We start from the raw sequence: 22,100 nt of genomic DNA, 5'->3' as shown, positions 1-22,100 counted from the left end.
TATCTGGGTTATCTACCATCCATTATTTTTGAGTTGCTCTGCAATTCTGTGACTTGTAGATAGTCATGCAAATGATACATATTCATAAAAACATAAAGTAGCTTGCAATGCAATTGATTATTGCCCCCATGGAGAGACCTGTTTTTTATCTATTAAAAATTTATTTCACCTTTCCTTTATATAAACATATGGCATTTTGGATTCTCTTTTGAACCAGTTTTAACACCTTACTGGTTCCCTCATTAATTAATGAGTTGAAGTCTTTGACACATGTTAATATTACATTTGAATGAAACCTACAGCTTTACCGTTGTTGTTTTTTTTTAAATTATTCCTGAACACACAGACCCCTGTAATACTTTGCCAACTGGTTCTTCCTTTCCATGCTTCACTTTATCCATCCCCTTCCTTCCACTTTCTACAGAGTAGCTGGAGTGATCTTAAAGTGTAAGCCCAATGGCCTCTTTCTTTTTAGTTTAATCTTTCAATGGCTGCTTCTTGTTTGTATTTGGTTTTTAAGGTCCCAAATAGTTTGTCTCCCCCTCTCCCCAATTTACTCCTAATTTAATTGTACTGTACTCTTGCCTCTTAATTATGCTCTGCCCCCCACCCAGAGTCTTCCCATGGCTTGTACACAACTCCTTCCTCCGTCATTTCCTGGCCAACTGCTACTCTTCCTTGCCTGAGCGTAATTGTTCACTTACTCAAGACACTTTCTGAGCAACCAGAGTGGGGTGGTGTGCTCTATACTCTGAAAGTGTTACCTTTTGAAGCACTCATCATAAGTGTAATTTAAATAATTGTATCTGAAAGTATCCGTCTCTCCTCTCCTGGAGGGTGGTGTGTTCCTTGAGTGCAGGGTTGTCTGTATGGTTCACTGAAACAACTTCAGGCACCCAGCAAGCACCCAGTGGGTATTTATAGACTTAAAAAATAAATGAATGGCAGTGACTGAAACACACATTTAAATACCTAATACTATATGCCCGTAAAGCAGAAGTGATAGATTGGAAAGAGATAGGAGTGTGGAAATAAGAGCAAAGTGGCATAAACTCTGTTAGTTCATGGATTTAAATGCACCAAGAATTTTGCTGCATTTATTCACAAAATCAAACAAATCCAACTATGCAAAGGTCTCATATTTACCTGGTTTCTTGGAGGTGTGCTGCAAAGTTTATTCTCCATTTGGATTTAATAGGTACCATTCCCTTGTCTAGTGGGTAGGATTCTTCAAATAGGATACACCTATAAATTTAGAGTGAAGAAAAATCAGTTTTAAAACTAAAAATTGGCTTAATTTATTCCTTAATAAGAGATTTGGAAAAGAGCTTGAGAATACTGAATACTATGGATCTAAAACCATATTTCAATTTTTAACTATATAAAAGAAATAGGATCGCTAAGATCCACCATATATACATACATATATATATATATATATATATATATATATATATATATATATATATATATCACACACACACACACACACACACACACACACACACACACATATATAATTTGCTGAAAGTCCTTGTTAATATCTCACTGAGTACACAGTGTTTTGGAGTTTGGTTGTCCTGAGAAGTCATACAGTATAGAAAAACTTATGGTTGTTGGATTTTGAAAAGCTCAGAAGAAAATGATTATCTAAAGGAGCTAAGTGTTAGGAAATTAAGCACTTCTTGCTGGATATGTGGCTCATTTATTTCTGACCTTTGGCAGTTTATTAGCCAATTTTCTCAGATCTCTTAGTTTTTATTCCTCTAGCTATGAGACACACTTGATCATAATTGCTTGCCTCATATTGCTAAGAAATAGAAAGGCATTATTGTGAAACATTATAGAAGATTATAGTTAGAAATGCTAAATTAAAACCCTACCAGGTACCCCAAACTTGTGCATCCCTGGCCTGTGCTATTATATATGTTTTAAAACAGAAATGGAAGAAGAAAGCGTTGGCTCAGTGAGCCCACTTGATTCCATTGTCTGGTGGATAAAGCGTGAGTGTTCTGTTCCCTCTAATTTGAAGAGCCTTTGGTTTGTTAGTGGCTGGTCTCCTGGGGGACCAGGCTTGTTGCTTCACTGTTGGGAAATGTGTTCTGACTTTAAGCCTGCATTTTCTTTGGATGACTTTCAGAGCTTCTCATCTGGCCGAGCTGAGAGGTACAAATTGCTGAAGCTCTTTTATCTGTTTAGTGAGGTGATTCTAAAAACAAACAAACAAACAAACAAACAGACACACACACTAACAAAACAACAACAACAACAACAACAACAACAACAACAACAACAAAAAACCCAACGTTTAACACACAAAGGTTAGAGGTAGAAATGTGCAAACTTAAAAATGCTGAACTTGAGTCTGGGCATATTTCTGCTTTTCCCCTTTTGAAGACAAAGGTGAGCCAAGTTTTCATTTAGTTACTGTTCCAAACTTGACATTTAAATAGATAGAACAGAAAAGGGGGAAATCTGGAGCATTTTTAAATAGGTTTCAATGTGAAGAGCTATTCAAATGTGTTCTTTTTGGAAACAGTGGGACGCTGCTGTTAGTGGCCTATCATTTTCTCCTTTTTTCATCTTAGAAGTTGATAGTCACAAAAATAGAAGTGGGAAAAGATGTGTAGGGAGGTTTGTAGAGGAGGGAGCAACAAAAGCATCCTGCAGGTGTTTAAGCCTTTTTTAAGTCTTGTTAAGGAGACTGTCCAGGCTTCCTTGTGTGACAATAAATAGCATTTCCAGTAGATATTTGAGCTCCACGGTTACGCACTGGGTCTACCATTGATTTATTTTCATGAGTATGTGTATGGCATATAAAACACTCAACTAAGTGTCTTTGGGGCCATGACCATTCAAGTGGCCCCTTAGGAAGTTTCAGTTTATGTCTGTTCACCAGTACCTCTCAAAAGCGAACAATAGAATGTATTCCATATTACTAAACAGCTTCCTGATAGGTTTTGGCTATATTATGTAAGTTTGCTTGTTTTGTTTTCATCCTGTTTGATATTTGTTTGTTGGTTGGTTGGTTCCAAGCATTATACTTGCAAAAATCACTTTCACCTGGTTACTCTGGTGAAACTAAAATAAATACATAAGTAAATAATTAAATACAAAAAATAAAAATTAAATACTATTTAACAAACTGTATTTTGTACATATTTAGTACTTAATAAATGATTTCGACTGAGCTTATTCGTATTTGTAGTTGTTAAATACTTTTGGTATTATAGGCTGAATCGTTGTAATTGATGATCAAGTTTTGGATTAGTCTGCTAAGAGGAAATGCCTTTTCACCCTTCACCTAGAAAGCAGTGAGCAGAGTCACCTACTTGTGTTCTGTTCAGCATGGGACCCCCCTCCCCCAATTTCACCCGCTCCTCCCCTCCAGGATCACTATACTCCCTCCAGTCACCACCCAGAGCCAGCTTTGGGTAAATGCCAGGTGAAGTGGTCCTTGCCCTTTATCTCTCAGATCCATCCTGCCCCAGCTCTTCCAGACCTCCTGCTGGTCACATCCAATACAGGCATTTTAGGCTGATGGGGGGGAGGGCAGTAGGGGCAGGGCCTGAGGAAGGACCCCCTCTCTGCTGGTGGCCTCCCTTGGTGAGGGAAAAGCCCCCTGTCCTCTGACTCCTGGGCCTCTCCCACAGGCTCCTGCATCTTCTGCTACTGCCTCAGGTGTGCCTGGAGGTTCTACTCCAGAATGGCCAAATGCATCTTCGATCTCCTACAAACAAAAATAATTTTTTTCTTGGAAAATTATTTCTGACTTATGGACCACTGTAATAACCTACCATCTGGTTCTTCCTTTCTGTGCTTCACCTTATCCATTCCCTTCCTTCCATTTTCTACTGAGTGGCTGGAGCAATCTTAAAAATGTAAGCCTGGATGGGTAGGCCTAAGCCAGTGTGGGCCAGTGAGCTATAAGAGAGGATTGGTGAAGGGAGGTGGTTTTGGGGGAAAGAAGCCTTTTCTGTTTAACAGAGCTAGGGGGGACTGGACTCATTTTCCATTGTACCTGGCCTAAGAAGCTTTTAGCTGCAATTGCTACAGGTAGCCAGGCGCCACTGACCGTGAGGGAAGCCTTCCTGGGTTGCTGGTGACATTGTTATTGTTTTCCCTGTTAGCGAAATTAAAAACAAACCTGCTAACAAAAAGGCCTTTATTCAATATAGAATCCAGGGAAAACACAATTTATTATTGAATATGCAGTTCAGACTAGTCGCATGCAGGCAGTGGCAAAAGACTAGAAAGTCTAGACAGAATTTCACATGACTTCCTTCAAGTAGAAGGAAGAACAGTGGTCACTCATGTCCTGGAGGGACAAATGGATGCACCTGAGAGACTCCTGAGGAAGCATTCATGTGTTTGTTACCTTGCATTGGAAAATTAGAGGCAATTTAATCCCTGATAAAAAAAAAAATTGGGCCTATTATGTTTTATTTTTTTACCATTTAAAAATGTTATTCAATTTATTGGGTGACATTGGTTAACAAATTATATAGGTTTCAGGTAGACAATTCTATAATACATCACCTGTGTATTGTATTGTGTGCTCACCATCCAAAGCCACGTGTTCTTCTGTCACCATTTATTTGACCCCCTTTACCCTGTTCTGCCTCCCTCCCACCCCCTTTCCCTCTTGTAACCACCATAAACTTGTCTCTGTCTATGAGTTTTTTGTTGGTCTTGTGTGTTTGTTTGTTGCTTTCAGGTTAATAGCTCACATGTGCGTGAAATCATATGGTTCCTAGCTTTTTCCGTGTGACTTACTTTGCTTAGGATGATATTCTCAAGATCTATTCATGTCGCAAATGGCAATATCTCATCCTTTCTTAAGGCCAAGTAGTGGTGCATTGTACATATGTACCACATCTTCTTTATCCAGTCATCTATCCCAGGACACTTCAGTTGTTTCCATGTCCTGTCCACTGTGTATAGTGCTGCAATGAACATAGGGATACTTATATATTCTTCAAGTAAATATTTTCAAAAATTTGGGCCTGTTACATTTTGAAATGGACACTTTAGGGGAAATGAAGTGGCAGGCAGCTGCCTCTCCTGTAGTAAGCAAAGAAAGTGGCACTTTATTTACCTTTACGCTATCGCTGTCGATGCCATACCAATGCCTCGCCCGGGTACCACGGAAGCCCATCTTTTTAGGAGCCACATTCTTCAAACGTCTTCATGGCTTTGCCACGTGTGCATACTTGGAATCAGCTGTGTTGTCTATTTGTCTATTCAGTCTGCCTACAGACCTTGCCTGATGTGGATATGGAGCTGGGGTTTACTCAGCCAGCAGCCCTTGCCTGGTTATTTGTCCATGGAGTCCTCACGTGGCCCTGCCTCTGGCTGCCAGGTGTGTGAGCCCTACATGAGGGTCCTCACCATTCCGGTTTTATGAGCACTGTCTCAGTGACTACTTACCAAAATCAAGGTAACAATTCTGTTCCTTGCTGAGTGACTCTAGATGCCCTGAAAGACACATGTGGTGTAGCTTGTGTTTTGTAGCATACTGTCATTCTTAGGGTACATGCACATTCTTTGGTTTGATTCCTCCGTGAACAGTGTAAATCATTGCTCTGTAGGTAACGTGGCGTTAGTGTGATCCCCCAGCCATCTGTTTCTCTTGTTTCCCTTTTTCTCCTTCCTTTTCTTCTCTCCCTCTCTCCTTCCATACAAGCTTCTAAATGGAATCTTAAGATCTTGTGGTGACCACCATGAATTTTTAAGGGCGAATTAAAAATGAAACCCTGTGCTCTCTAATTCTTTAAGTGGCCATACCACATCTTGCTAGTTTTCCTTTGTCAAGGTGTTTAAAGACTTTAGGCATTTCATGGAACTCATTCCGCTTTCAGTCAAAAGCCATGCTGTGTTCATTCTTTCACCAGATCATACAGTCTTCATTTCATGGGTTAAGCTACACATTTTATAATTGTGATGAACCTGAATTGCATCAGTTTACTTAATCTGGCATAAAGGGAGTTCAGAGAAGTACAGGGAAAAAGGGGACCCAGGGGGAGGCGACCAGAGCTGGTCACTTGCAGCTTCTGTCTCTGGAATCATACAGTGTTATTGCCCTTTTTATTTTTTAAGGTTAAATGTGACTCGAGGCTTGTCTGTGCTCCAAGTTCAAGATTGTTTCTATTACTCTGTGTTTGTTGGGAAACTATGGAAACCCTGTCATATGAATGGGGAGGGCGACCTGAACTTGGCATTTCTGCAAGGCCAGGCACAAAGGAGGTTTTCGCCAAATATTTGATTGAATTATTAAACTGTCAGAGAAATCTCTACAAATACGTTTTTGTAAAGAACAAAAAAATCTAAATTAAGAGGTTAACTGTCCGGAAGAGTGCTTTTATTTTTATTAAACGATGACTTCTGACATTCCCAAACTGTTTCTCAGGGCGGGTCCCGGTGAGAGCCTTTGAAAGCACCAGCTCTGCTTGAAAGCCGGGAGCTTGAGTTCATTCAAATGTGATGTACATATACCTTGTTGCCCTCTTTGGGAAGTCATGGCATGTAACTTCCTCTGTTCTCTGCTCCCGACTGATGAAATGAAATATTTCCTTCTCTGTATGTTGTAGTTTTGTGATCTTATAATTTTAATTGCAATTTAGCACAGACTTGGAGGACTTGGGTTCAGAACCACATTCTGTGGTTTTACATCCACGTTCTGACTCTCAGTTGTCATTTCTACTTCTCAGTGTCCTTATCTTAAAATCTAATCTAATAATACAGTAATGTGCAAATTAACCATCACCCTGCTAAATAAGCCATGTCCACCAGCCAATCAGGGCAAGTATGCAAATCAGTCCAACAAAGATGGCGGTTAATTTGCATATCAAGGCAGTGTAGAAAGAAGCCAAACCTGCAGAAGGGAGCTAAGCTGTGGAGAAGCAAGCGGGGCGCTGGAGAAGGGAGGAAAGCAGGCAGGGTAGCGACCGCAGCAGGAAGCCCTATTGCAGGAATCTTCCTGCAACGGGCCACTAGTACTATTATAAAGAAACAAATACTGCAAGTAAATAATACAGCCAAATCTCTGTAAATCTCATGGAACATGTCTGAGTGATTGCTTTAACTACATGGAAGAACATTGCATGCTTCCACTCTCTGTTTTGGTATGGCCCACGAGCTAAGAATGTTTTTATATTTTTACGTGGTTGTAAAGAATCAGAAGAAGAATAAATATTTTGTGACACATGGACGGTATATGAAATTCAAATTTCAGAATCCACAAATAAAGTTTATTAGAACCGAGTCATCTATTCCGACCAGGTTACTTGTTTATGTAATGACAGTGGCTGTTTCCACATTACAGCTGGATAGAGAGATTTCAGTAGAGACCAACCCCTTGGCCAGCAGCATCTAACCTGGGTACTCACTGGACCTTTACAAAAGACATTTTCTGATTCCTGCCATAGGGCACAAAGTACTGAATCACCACGCCTGCCGATGTTACTCTCCGGGTTGTAGGTAGAACTTCCTGTTAGGCTTAGGCTGTTTTTCCCCAATCCACATCTCGGACAATTGTGCTTGTTGGGGATATGTAGTGTTATGTATTGATTGGCCATATGTGGGGTGAGTATGGCTATGCTTTTGTGTAATTTTAAAACACAGTTTTGGATTTATATGAGCATTGGTACCTTCCCAGAGGAGAGTCACAGGTTGTATTTTGTTCTCTTTGACCGTCCTGCACGCGGTTCTTCTGAAGTTAGCAGATGGGAGTGAGTACACACCGATAGTACCATCCTTAGGGGTGGTGTGAGAAAGTACTATGATAAGGTGACAGCACAAAACGTATTTCTTATTGATTGCCAACAATATTTGTCTGAAATTTTGAAATAGAATGAAGAAAGAGTTGTTGTTATGGTACCATTTTTGTGTTTAAAGAAAATAAAGGCATTGGCTGACCTTGTGTGAGTGAGTGGCTTCTAGAAAGACAGGACTGTGTCTCAGCCATCTTTGTTGCAACAGAATGCTCCACAGGGAAACTTTCTCAAAATTTGTTCAGTAAATGAATGAATGAATGCATGGTATACGAGAGAGATGAAAAGAGTGTCTCATTCAGAAAAATTAATGCTACCTCTTAGTTAACGCCTCCCACTTCACCGTTGAGTTGAAGTTGAGCTTAAGGAGGAATCCAGTGAGTGTTCTGCAGAATTATGCCATCTCATGGTGCATACCTAAAGCACAGGTGTGCTCTTGTGTCAGCACATTCCTTAGTCTTGGATGGGATGTACCTTTCATGAATTTAGGACCTGGAAGATATTTCTCTATGAATTGACACTACCATGTACTCAGGTTCAGAGCTTGCTTTTACATTTCTTCCTGCAATGAATAACTACTTATTTGTTTTATCCATCCTTTCAGACATTATTGAAATTTTATGGCACCTTTATGCCAGTAGAAATATTAAAGTTAGGAGTTTATGAGATGAATGACAATATATACTTATTGAACATCTGTCATCTTAGTTGTATTTTTGTTTATTAAATTCTCACACAAGGATATGTTTTACCAATTTAGAGAGAAGGGGTGGAGGGAGGGAGAGGGAGAGGGAGAAGGAAAGGGAGAGGGAGAGGGAGAGGAAGAAGGAGGGAGAGGGAGGGGAGAGAGAGAGAGAGAGAGAGAGAGAGAGAGAGAGAGAGAGAAAGAGAGAGAGAGAGAGAGAGAGAGAGAGAGAGAGAGAGAGAGAGAGATATGAAAGAAACATTAATCAGTTGCCTCCTATATGCAACCCCATTAAGGACTGAACCAGCAACCTAGCTATGTGTTGTGACCGGGATGGAACCCGCAGCCTTTCAGTGCACAGTGTGTGCTCCAACCGACTGAGCCACACTGGTTGTTTTTTTTTAATAGATGAGCAAACAAACACAGAAAAACAAGTAACTTGCCAGAGTTATACGGTGGGTAAGAAACTTTTCTTGTTTATAGTGAGATCATTGATGGGCATTCATAATTAGTTGTAACATGGACAGATATTTGCATGTATTTTATTTTATATTATGCTGTTTTATATTACCTTGCTTATACCTGGAAAGTGAATTTGAAAAAGGTTCAATGCTGCCTGGACCTTATTTAGCTGTCCTTGTCATCACTATTTCCTACTATCCTTCCTGTGCTTAGATTGCCCTGTTTGTTTCTCCCATGAACTTGACCTCTATTCTTGTCTCTTCACTCTGAGACCATGGTTGTCCACCTCCCCGTGAGACGGAATATGATTATTTGGTGGCAGGTTGCTGAAGTGCACTTTGGTTGGTGGAGGAAGGGGAAGGTCAGAGGCCGCAGGTGAGGAGGCCACTTCTTGCCTTCGCTTTCCCTGAGAGCAGCTGGGGGGGCTTTACTGTGCAGGAGACTTCCCCTCGCTCAGCCTCCTGAGATACTTCTGCCTCTGGACCCGTCTCCTGCATCATGCGAATCTGTTTGTTATTGCAGTCCGGGGAGATAATCTTTGTGTCCCCGACACCATCGCTGCTCAGGAAAATGGGAACTGGGAAGTGAAGAGCAGCTTTGTTTACATACAAATGAGTCATAGTTTATTTTTTACTGATTCTATGATGAAAACTTGGCCATACTTCCCCTCACTTAGAGTATTTAGAGCATATGGAAAAGCCGCATGTTAGAAATCGTTTGTTGACTGACTGTTGCACTTCATTAAGAAATGTAATGAATGAAGAGGAGAGGTAAAGGGAATAAATGTGAAGTTTCTGGAAACCTCAGACGACGCCCCCTTTCCTCCTCCACTTCAAGCTCAGAGTAAAATTTTTCTTCATATGACTTTATGCATATGTTTTTTAAAGTGAAAAGTGAAGAAAGTAAAATAATTATTGCTTATAAGTTATCTTTATTACTGAAAGCATCTAGGACTATTAATGTCTGAGAATTTTTTATTAAGGGGAATAATTTGACGTGACAGAATGATAGATTATTAACTACAGTGGACTTTATCGTTTTCCAGACACCTTCATGTAGTATACACTGTTTGATCTTTACTATAATCTGTGACTCAGAAGCAGGTTCAGTAGCTGATTTAGCTTCACCAGCAAGTTAATGGTCAAACTGGGACTAAGACGGAGCTTCCTGGTTTTCTGCACACAGCCTGTCTGATTGCACAGCTGTCAGGATGGGATGCGCCTGGGATGCGGTGGTATCTCCTGGCTCCGAACACCAGAGCCTGTTTACCGGGGAAACTGCTCGGGGATGAGAGGATGAGATTTTGAGAATCCTATAAGCTTTGTGATGGAAAACACTGAACTGATACTGAGCTTCCCCACAGAGCCCAAAGCATGTTAATCATTCAGTACTGAAATGGCTAGCAATACAGACCTAGCACCCAAGAGCTGAAATTCATGCTCCCATAATAGAAATGCAAACAGACATTCCCCTACCGTGAACGTAAGGGCAGCGATGGACTGAGCACCCGCACACTTTTCATTGGCCTCTGCACCCAGGTGTTTGGAGGCTCATTTACATTTTCACTGTATCTTCTTATTCCTTCTCAGGACCATATGCCTTCATCATCAAGGCATAGTGACATCGGCCACAGCTTTATTTGCTCCCTTTCTAGGAGATAATGCACTTTAAATCCTTCAGCTCACAACATTTGTGATGACATTTCAACGTTCTCTATGTTTGTATGTGTTCTTTTTATACAAGGCAAAGCTGAATAGTCAGCTGATCGTTAGAAAAAAATAAACCATTCATTTGCCTGCCAGGCATGTATAGAATTTTTGCGGCTGCATTAAGTGGTATTTTACTGTTTCTTATGCAGAGTGGGAAGCCGCCCATCAGCGATATGTTCACAGACCTCAAAGATGGAAGGAAGCTGCTGGATCTTCTGGAAGGCCTCACCGGAGCATCGCTGGTGAGAGGCGTCAGCCTAGGGAGCCAGGCCCAGGCATTGCCTGTCTCCCAGCGTTAGTGGCACTTGAGGACCCACTGGGGCTGCTCAAAATGTAAAAGCTGAAATACAGATGTTAAAAAAAAAGTGTTTCAATGAACGTTTTTATTATTTTTTTTTATTTTTTTATTTTTTTTTAATTTTTTAAAAAAAAATATATTTTATTGGTTTTTCACAGAGAGGAAGAGAGAGGGATAGAGAGTTAGAAACATCGATGAGAGAGAATCATCGATCAGCTACCTCTTGCACACCCCCTACTGGGGATGCGCCCGCAACCAAGGTACATGCCCTTGACCGGAATCGAACCCGGGACCTTTCAGTCCCCAGGCCGATGCTCTATCCACTGAGCCAAACCGGTCCTGGCTCAATGAACGTTTTAATAGAGCAATATTCAGGTTTCCTGGGAGGGTGCTATATGTTTATCAAAGATAAAATGACTCAAATGTTTGTTCTTGGACAGCACAGTAGAGAATTATAAAGAAGAATGGAAAAGTAAAGCGGTCACAATGTTTTGAATAGCATAGTGTATAGAGACACGGTTCAATGTTATTTAACAAATATTAAAACAAGGCTGTTCAAATTATGATATTTATTTATTTTTTAAAAATATATATTTTATTGATTTTTTTTTTTTTTTTTTTTTTTTTTTTTTTTTTTTTTTACAAAGAGGAAGAGAGAGGGACAGAGTTAGAAACATCAATGAGAGGGAATCATCAATCAGCTGCCTTTTGCACACCTCCTACTGGGGATGTGCCTGCAACCAAGGTACGTGCCCTTGAGGAATCGAACCTGGGACCTCCCAGTCCGCAGGCCGACGCTCTATCCACTGAGCCAAACCGATTTTGGCTATGAGATTTATTTTTATTCAGATTTTCAGTGTTATTGTATTTCCCCATCAAATCCCACTCTGTTACTTTATGTGCAAGGCACTGTATACTTACACAGAAATAGCTCTGCTAATGTAGAGGATGCAGTTTTGTGACTACAGACTTGAACACCAGAGGTAGAATTACTGTAAGAGCTACAGAGAGATGCACTCCCAAAGATGAATTCCTTTCTTACCAAAGCGTGGGGGTGCTACATTCTCCCCTTTGCCTTCCAGATGGTGGGTAGGCCTGTTGAAGAGGCCGATCCCTCTCTCAGATAAGATTCCCTGGCCAGTGAGGCAGGGAGAAGCCTCCCAGATCACCTTTCCCCAGTGGCAATTCCTGCCTTCCCAGTGGGCCCTGGCGATGCTGGCCGGAACCTGGGATAGCGCCCCCGCATCCCCCTGCTCTGTCTGCACTTGTGAAGTGTGGATGTAACGCGACTTCTAAACTTCCCTTCACCCAGACCGACTTAGAGAAAAGAAGCTTTGTCCCCCAAATTGGTCTGTGCCTTAGAATCACCAGGGAATTCTAAAAATTCCAAACCTGCACTGCATCCAACTCACTAAGTCCGAGAGGCATTGGTATTTTTGGAAGCTCCCTGGGAGGGGTCAGTGTCCAGCCAAGCTGGGGAATGACTGCCTTCAGGTGCTGGAGTGGGGAGTTTTCACCGCCAGCACCAGCCCCCACGCGGCCTGACAAGCTGCTGGAGCTCCCGGCACAGAGGGGTCTCCATGCCGAGCTGCTGTGCCCTGTCCATCTTAGTGCTGGTTTTGGTCAGGCTGTGGAGGGACTGTCTCACTTGATGTTGTGTTTTGTTTTCCAGCCGAAGGAACGTGGCTCCACAAGGGTGCATGCTTTAAATAACGTCAACAGAGTGCTGCAGGTTTTACATCAGAACAATGTAAGTTGGTCAGGTGATCTGGGGCCACGTGGGTGCCATCGGGATTATTTACTGTTGAAATCTGCCACCTGCTCTGTGCACAGGCCTCAGCTCCTTTATGGAAACATTTTCCTCATGAGAACTTTTCCTCTAGTGAAGTAGTCACTCTTTTTTTTTTTTTTTTTTTTTAATATATTTTATTGATTTTTTTACAGAGAGGAGGAGAGAGGGATAGAGAGTTAGAAACATTGATGAGAGAGAATCATCGATCAGTTGCCTCTTGCACACCCTCTACCGGGGATGTGCCCGCAACCAATGTACATGCCCTTGACCGGAATCGAACCTGGGACCTTTCAGTCCGCAGACCAATGCTCTACCACTGAGCCAAACCGGTTTTGGCGAAGTAGTCACTCTTTTTCTGATTAATGATTTATTGTATAAGGAACACATTTTTTTTTTTTTTTTTTTTTTGAGATTTAGGTTTGCCTGATTTCTCTGATCACTCACATGTATGGCTGTCCAAATATGCTCAACCAAAACCCTCAGCTTCCCTGGAGAACTTGTCCTATTTTTTTTTTTTTTTAATGTAACCTTTATTCTCTCTTATCGTGTCAGGTGGATTTAGTGAATATCGGAGGAACTGACATTGTAGATGGAAACCACAAGCTGACGCTGGGCTTGCTGTGGAGCATCATTTTGCACTGGCAGGTGGGGGATTTTCATCATTTATTACTAGGCATTGAAAAAATGTCATTTGTGTATTCGTTTCTTAGCTCTGCATCACAGAGCACCACAAACCGGGTGGCTTCATCAACAGAAGTTATTTTCTCACAATTCTGGAGGCTACAAATCTGAGATCAACGTGTCAGCAATGATTTTTTAAAATTTTTTTTTCCCCCTGCAGCCTCTTTCCCGGGCTTGTGGGTCCTTTTCCCCTTTGTCCCACATGGTCTTCCCTCTGTGTATGTCATATCCTAATCTTTGCTTCTGACGCTAAGAAACTAGTCATATTGGATGAGACCCCTCCCCCAATATGATCTCCATTTACCCTAATTACCTCTTTCAAGACTCTTTCTCTAAATACAGTCACATTACAAGGTACTGGGGGATAGGACTTCAACATAGAATTTTGCGGGGGGGGGGGGGGGAGGGGGGGCGGGGGAGGGGGCTCACTTCAACGCCTAACAGTTTGGAATGGAAGAAACCGACAAACTGCTCTATTTTCCTAGCCTAGAAAAAAAGAAAATGTCTTTTTAAAAGACTGAATTGAAAAATTTCAGACATCAAAACGTTGCTAAAATAGCTTAAAGAATTTCCAGGTACTGTTACTCAGATTCCCCGAAGGTTAACAATTGTCTATATTTGTGTTTTCTTTTTTTCTCTTTGCCTAAATACTTCAGTGTGTATTTTTTGAAAACAAATTGTTCTCCTAAAATCAAGGAATTCTCTTACATATCTACAATATATTAACATAATATAAAATGTGGACGATAACATTAATAGTTCTAACTTACTCATCATGTCTCTTTCATCTTCTTGGATCCAGAATAGTTTCTGGGTGTTTGTGTTTTATGATATTGACATTTTTGAAGAGCGCTGGACAGTTATTTTGTAGAATCTCCCTTTCTGTGGGTTTGGCTGATATTTTCTCATGATTAAATTCAGGTTATTCATTTTGGGTAGGAATGCCGCAAAAGTGACATTGATTTGTTCTCAGTGCACTCACCTGGAAGCACACACTGTCCATTAGGCTTGTTCTGGCAGAGTCAGCGTTCATCGTTTGGGTAATGTGGTATCTGCCTATGCCTCCATCAAACGTGACTGCCCTATGTTATTAAAAAATGTCTTGTGAGATATACTTGGAGACTGTGTAAATATTCAGCTACTTATCAAATCTTCCCCATTAGTTTTAAGATCCATTCATAATTCTTAGCTGATCAGTTATTATTATGATGCTTGGCCAATAGTAAATTTCTAATGTCATTGTTCCTTCTACATTGTAAGGAAGAGTTTTCCAATGTCTCTTGTTTATCTGTCTGTTCATCTACTTTTTTATTCATTCATTGTACACGCAGTGTACATTCAAGGATTTTTACGTATTTAATCTGCTGTAAGTTTTTCTATTATTGTTTACTAGAGGCCTGGTGCACGAAAATTCATGCTCTGGAAGGGAGGTTCCTCAGCTCGGCCTGCCCCCTCTTATGGTCTGGGAGCCCTCAGGGGATGTCCTACTGATGGCTTAGGCCTGCTCCCCATGGGCCTAAACTGCAGTCTGGCCTTCTTCTGTGGGAGGCGATTGAGCCAATCAGGGGGAGGTTGCTGCCCCCATCACCAAGTTGTTGCTGCCACTGCTGGTTGCCGCAGCCTGCCCTCAGCCCTTTCAGCTGCCCTTGGCCCTCTCAGCTACCCCAGCTTGGTCCAGAAGGATGTCTAGAAGGACATCCAGAAGACATCTGGTCGATCCAGTCTAATTAGCATATTACCCTTTTATGAAAATAGATTTTGACGCTTAAATTATACTAAATTTGGCCCATGTGATTGATCCCCCTTAAATCAGCTCTGTGTTTTTTTGACATGTCCACATCATTCTTTGAGCACTTCCTTAAAACACATGTATTTCTTTAGAATAATACTGTGCAATATTAGTTCTTGATTATAATCGGGAAAGTTACTTCATTCTTAGATTTTGCATTCAGTCAAAAAAGTCTTCCTTGCATCCTTATATTTTGTATAAAATCAAAACAGTTGCTTTTCTATAAAAAGTTCTTTGTAAATGTATAGTATTAAAATATTACTCTTAGGGACTATGAAAGTAACCTTTATTGTAACTGAATCTAATATGAGTATTGTTAAGATATAGAAAGTATGGTAATGTATAATGGTGAAGTAAAAAATCACCTTCTAAATCCTAGTACTTCAAAATAATCACTGTTTAAAGGGAAATTTGAAATAAATTGAATCACCAGTGACCTGATCCCTATGGTTAAGTAATGAAATAGTTCTAATTCAAGGACTCGATCCCAGTAGCTGCTTTATGTCATAGGCGGACATGGTTTCTCTCGCAGGTGAAAGATGTCATGAAGGACATCATGTCAGCCTTGCAGCAGACAAACAGCGAGAAGATCCTGCTGAGCTGGGTGCGCCAGTCCACCAGGCCATACAGCCAGGTCAACGTCCTCAACTTCACCACCAGCTGGACAGACGGGCTCGCCTTTAACGCCCTGCTCCACCGACATAAGTGAGAATGACTCTCCTTAGTTGTGGGCTTTCCAGACGTGTATCTCCTCTCTCCCTCCCTCACTGCTCCTCCCTAAAGCCCCTCCCCACCAGCCCTGCTGTCCTCTCTGCACACGTCTTACCAAAATATTAAGAAAAGTGATATCATGGAAAAAAAATCTAACCACCAAGTCTTTATTCTGTGGACTTAAATGGCACAGCACAGCAACAGTTGCTTCTACATATTCGTAAGTTAAAACATGTAAAATGATTCACATAGTTCAGTCCCACTCATTCAGCACTAATCAGAAATATATGCAAAGAATTGTGCTAGTGTCCATTCTTATACCAAAGGGAAAGTTCTATAATTCAGTGCAATCCCGACTTATTATACAAAATTATTATTTTTTCATGAAATTTATAAACAGATTCTAAATATATGAAAGACCAAAAGCCCATGAAGAGCCAGTACAATTGTGAGACAGTAGAACTAGGCTGAAGTACTTCTCAAACAGAAACCAAAAGTACAATAATTATGAAGCTACATTAATTAAAACTATGGTGCTATAAATAAATAAATATGCTAATTTAATTATTGGCTGAACCATATGAAATTGCCAGTGCTTGACTGTTATTTTGACATATAGCAATGGCAGTTTCTATACTTCAACCTAACAGAATAAAGGGCTCAGAAATAGCTCCATTCTGATATACAACTGAACTGATTGCTATTAAAATAGATGGTATGGGACAACTGGTTATCCATATGTAAGTAACTGAGTTGGATCTTTACCTCACCATACCCACAAATAAATTTCAGATGCATCAAGGATTTAAATGTGAAAGGTGAAATTTCTTATATGTTTTATTGCCATTTTAAATAATTTATTGTTTCAAGTTTTGTTTCCTGTATATGCTATGCTTATATATAAAAATATAATTGATATCACTACATCTTAGATCTAGAAACTTGTTAAAATTTTACAAAATTTAAGTTTGTTTCTGCAGACTTAACTTATTTTTGGTAGACCATCCATAGATTATAATAGTCCCCTCACGTCCCCTCCCCTCCACCCTCTTCCTCTCCTTTCCCTTCCCCTCTCCTTCTCTTTTTCCCCTGTTCATTTGTGCCTTGTCTTTCAATACAATATTGATTTGAATTGGTAACAGTGAGCAGAATATTTTGTTCTTGAAAATGAAGGGCATGTTTTTAATGTTTTACAATAATAATGATATTTGCTGTAGCTTATATATAAAATTTGGTTAGAGAACCTCCACACCCAATCTTTTCCACTGTATCAGTTTAGAGAGGTTAACTGTTTCTAGTTGGATAAGACATGTAGTCAGAAAACTTGAGTTTTAGCCTAAACTTTTTTCCATTGACTACTTAATTGGTTCAATAAGTGTGTTTGTAGTACTTTCCCTGTGTTAGGCTCAGGTTGTATAACAGAGAAAAAAGGCAAACACCCCTATCTCCTTGGGGTTTATGTACAATTAGAGGGAGGCAGACAATAAAGAAAGAAAAGGAAATGTTAGTTGTGTAGCAGAAAGCTGTGGTAAACATGCTGAAGAGAAATGTAGCAGGCAAGAGGGGAGGCCAGTGGGTGCAGGGCGTGAGTAGGGAGAGTAATAGGAGATGAAGTCAGAAAGGAAACAGGGGTGGAGTGGGCGAGGCAATCCCAGGTGGTAGGTGAGTGTAGGATGCAATAACAGATAGAGCTCACAAAAATGATCAACTTTTGGATAAGTCAGCACACAAAATGTCCAGTGTTTAGGATTAAAAGAAAATCTAGATAGACATGAAATATTAGGCAATGTAATATGGAGAGGGTGAGTGGAGGGTAATTCTCTCAGGACGTTTGGTTTAGGAATATCCTGTGTAAGCTGGACTTTCCACTCTGCTAATATTGGTCTTTCAGTAAGAGAATTAATTCATTAGTATTAATGGTGGTAATTGATGTATTTAGGTTAATTTTTCATATTTTTTTTACCAATTTATTTTGAGCTTTTTATTTCTCTTTCTGTGTCTTTTTTCTTTTTATCTTATATTAATAGGTTCATCCTCCCCTTATTTTTCTTTTACTATTTGGAAAGTATTACATACTATTTTTAATCTTCTAGTGATTACTCCAGAAAATTTAATAGGTATGTTTAGCCAATACAGGAAACTTAGAATATTTTATCCATTGTTTTTATTTTTATAAGTTACTTTAAAATACTATATATTTGACAAGGTTTTGGGATATAAAGTTAAACTTTTTAATTTAAACTCACAAACAAAAAATATCTAAAACTGCAATGTGTTAGATTATAACAATGACCACTTCATTTCCTCTTGGTGTTGTCTTCAATGTATGTTATCTGCGTGGTGTTTTCAGACCTGATCTCTTCAGCTGGGACAGAGTTGTCAAGATGTCCCCCACTGAGAGACTTGAACATGCCTTCAGCCAGGCTCAAATGTACTTGGGAATTGAAAAGCTGTTAGATCCTGAAGGTATTGTTCAGTGCTTAATTTTAATCTTGATTTTGCTGCACAATTTTGGATATTTGAAGAGCAATGTTTTTTGTTGTTGTGGTTCGTTTTTTTTTTTTTTTTTTTTTTAAGAGGAATTGTGAGAACTGAGCAGTGTTCTTTCATTTGAAACATGGTGCAAGTCATTTTATCGCAGTTATTGGGACTTTTGTACTTAACAATTTGTAGGATCCTTTAGGAGGAAATTTAACTACCTCATTGGAGAATAGTTATTTGATACCAGCAGAAGAGTTTAAGTTTTAAGGAAATATAATTATTAGATAACCAATTCAGTATTTGGTTTAATTTTACTGAAATGCATTTTTATACTAGTACTAGAGGCCCGGTACAAGAAATTCATGCCCGGGAGTGGGGGATGGGGTTGGGGGGAGGGGTGTCCCTTAGCCCAGCCTGCACCCTCTCCAATCTGGGACCCCTTGGGGGATGTCTGACTGCTGGGATCAGGCCTAAACCAGCATTCGGACATCTCTCTCACTATCTGGGACTGCTGGCTCCTAACTGCTCACCTGTATATGATGTGAAAACTTTAGTTACAAATGTTGTGGAATTTAATTCTAGACTTACTTTTATAATGCTAATAAAATCTGGCATTATCTTAAATGTCAGCGTATCTTTGAGCATTTGGGAGAAGCTTATAGGGAAGAATTTAAAGAAATAAGATACTGAACAAAATTAAGAAAGTGTCTATGCCTTGTCTCTTTTGTCATTATATGAAACATAAACTTAATGAGCTATGGTACTGCAAAAATTATATAATAGTATTGTTTATGGGTGCTGAGGATAGTTATTTTATATCTCCTACTGAGCTGTTCACATATTTTGTACATCTAATTTAAGCTGGTCTTTATTTCCTTCCCCTTTTAGATGTTGCTGTTCAGCTTCCTGACAAGAAATCCATAATTATGTATTTAACATCTTTGTTTGAGGTGCTACCTCAGCAAGTCACCATAGATGCCATCCGTGAAGTAGAGACTCTCCCAAGGAAATACAAGAAAGAATGTGAAGAAGGAGATATTAATATACAGGTAAAGGTAAATTTTTATTGAAATGTTTGACTGGCTGTTTTTGTTATCTCTTAGGTACCAGATAAAAACACTTTTAGAAGATTTTTTTTTCTTTCCTTGTAAAAGAATGTTTTTATTAATTTTAGAGAAAGAGGAAGGGAGGGAGGGAGGGAGAGAGAGAAACATTGATTGGCTGCCTCCTACTGGGGACTGAGCCCAAAATCCGGGCATATGCCCTAACTGAGAATCAAACTGATGACCTCTTGGTGCATAGGACCAATGCTCCACCAACTGAGCAACACTGGCCAGGGCAGAGGATTTTTTTTCTTGACTGAGAACATCTTGGCTTGTCCACTTGCATGTACTTTGGAAGTTCAATTTATCAGTTAGCATGCTGTCACATGTGTGTAACAGAAAACCATAACTCAACTAATTTTTTAAGAAGAAATGCACTGCTTCACACAATAAGGGGGCCAGGGCTGTGATCATGCTGCTGCATGATATGCTGAAGAAGCAGTGATTTTCCATCATTTGGTCACCATCTTCCATCAGTGTCATTTTGTGTTACAGATGGTTTCTCTCATGTCAGCTTTGCTTTGTTCTAAGTACTAGTTTTCTTTTTCTGCTTTTTATTTCGTCTTTAGCAAAAGGATTTTTACCATTATATTTTCACAAGGGCTATCAAAATACAAGGTTTATTTTTTCTTTTATTTAGAAGGAATGACAACATGTTACTCAGTGGGTTTTTCACTTAAAGATTTATAATGCTTTTACTCATTAGGATAAAGATTTATTTTTTAAATAAAGTCATGAATTTTTCTTCCTGAATTATCCTACCTTGAATTAATACATATTTTATCTTACTCTGTTTTAATCTAACTGGTCCTCTTAATTCATAAAATGAGAGAATTTTAACCTTTCGGTAAGACCTTAAAATTTCATTCAGTCTAACATTTCAGCAAACAAGAGATACACATGAATTTCAAAATGATAAGAAATATATTTTAGAGAGACAGAAGCGTGGAGTTTGAAGCTTAAATTATATTCCTTTCTCTGCTTTTTGTAGATTAGTTACTTCCCCTTTCAACCACAGTTTTACCTGTAAAATCTGGATAAAACCACCCACTTCCTAATAATAAGCAACTCAAAGTGTCTAAAATAATATTAATAAGCACTCCATAAGCAGAAACTACCATTATTATAATTTTTCCCTCTTAATTTGTTTTGGTGTTCATTTTCACTCAACAAATTCCTTTGTAAAAATGTTTGTTAGTTCTCATATAGTGATAATGGTCTTGAGTTGGCATGTCATCTCCTTTTTCCTTTTCCAAGGTTCAAAGAACTTATTATTTTAGATTTTTTTTTTTTTTTTTGGGTAATAGGTACCAATCCTTTTAACTTCTTCATTCAAAAATAGTACAATGTCTAGAAAAAGGAAAAGACTTAGGAAAAGAGGCAAGAGATGGGGCCAAATTGTGAACCTAGGGCTCTTTTATATAGTTTGAAAGTAGTGATGCTGAGGAAAAGCTGTAATGTTTATAACTGACTGAAAATGCTGAAAAGCATTAGACTCTTGGGGTGAAGTTATTATCCTGCATTAATGATGTGCCCTTTTAAGTGGCTCAGATAATCTGCTGAGCTTGCTTTTTGGTTTGAGTTATTTTTTACTGAATTAGGCTTCTTTTGTTAGAAAGCTGGGGTATTTTACTTCTTATAGTTAACGCCATTCTCTCTTAAAAAGAAAGATTTCATTTGCCTTTCATGAGGTGTAGATAAAAATGATGGTGTCTGTGTAGGGCTCAGGGTGGCGTGATAAGAATTGTAGAACCCGTTTGCTGTTTGATTAAAGCAGGTGCATTAACACCGACCTCTTCATTTGCATGTTTTCATTCGTGCCTTAGAGATTGAATTAAACTAATTAACGAAATAAAACGTGGTGTACTTTTAATCATTTACTGTTTGACAGAGCTTGCCATCCGATACTTTGCAATGAGCACTAATAGCCAGCCTTCCTCTCTCGCTGTGTCTTTCTGCAAATGTGCTGCGGATCATTAGGTGGTCGGCAAATAGTTCTTGCGTTTCTCTTTAATGTCTCAGTTGAAAGCCTCCTCTGTGTTTTAATTCATACCTTCTGGACATTTGCATCCAGACATTGCCTTCCATCTGTCTCCCACCCGTCTCGATCCTAGTGCTTATCTCCGTGACCTTTGGCCGGTCACTCGCTAAGTTTCCTAGTCTCAGATAGCCTCATTAGAGCATAGAGGCTGGGTGCTCACAGTTCCCCAGGGCTATTTCGGGTCTACAGTTTCAGAACATGAAGTCCGGAACTTAACTCACTTTCCCTTCTCTGTCTTTGGTATCCTGTGTTTCATCTGTGTGCTCATGGATTCATTCATTTTTTTAACTCTTGTGTACAGTTGACTGGGTCTTTGTGATTCTTTCTCCAAAATGTGCCTGGTGCACGTTTTCTTTCTGTTCCAGCCTTCATGCTAATTGAAGACTCATCTTCTCTTGTCCTTTACAACACCCAGCCTCCATCCACAATTCATCTCTGGCCACCACACTGCCGTCGTGTGGGCTGTTTTCACTCCTTCCCTAAGACTTTCTTCTGCATGTGGGTTTCTCTCTGTGAAATGCTCCCCCACCCACTGTTTGCGTGGCAAGCTTCCAATCTTTCCTCGGTTTCAATGGG

General features: G+C 39.7%; 1 protein-coding gene across 5 annotated transcripts in view; it reads left to right on the top strand.

The window, feature by feature from the left end:
* The window catches only part of UTRN (utrophin), a gene marked incomplete at its 3' end in the record, with an annotated part of 411,728 nt that overhangs the window by 92,613 nt on the left and 297,015 nt on the right, over positions 1 to 22,100 (top strand). For all 5 annotated transcript variants that reach the window (XM_084889907.1, XM_084889908.1, XM_084889909.1 and 2 more), the window contains 6 exons: positions 10,778 to 10,870; positions 12,599 to 12,676; positions 13,271 to 13,363; positions 15,721 to 15,893; positions 18,250 to 18,365; positions 19,269 to 19,429. In XM_084889907.1, coding sequence (XP_084746033.1) covers positions 10,778 to 10,870; positions 12,599 to 12,676; positions 13,271 to 13,363; positions 15,721 to 15,893; positions 18,250 to 18,365; positions 19,269 to 19,429 — 714 coding nt within the window. The remainder of the gene's footprint in view (positions 1 to 10,777; positions 10,871 to 12,598; positions 12,677 to 13,270; positions 13,364 to 15,720; positions 15,894 to 18,249; positions 18,366 to 19,268; positions 19,430 to 22,100) is intronic.

Source organism: Pipistrellus hanaki (assembly GCF_964339955.1).
Source record: "Pipistrellus hanaki genome assembly, chromosome: 7".
NCBI classification, from domain to species: domain Eukaryota; kingdom Metazoa; phylum Chordata; class Mammalia; order Chiroptera; family Vespertilionidae; genus Pipistrellus; species Pipistrellus hanaki.
This window is presented reverse-complemented; position numbering and strand designations above follow the sequence as displayed.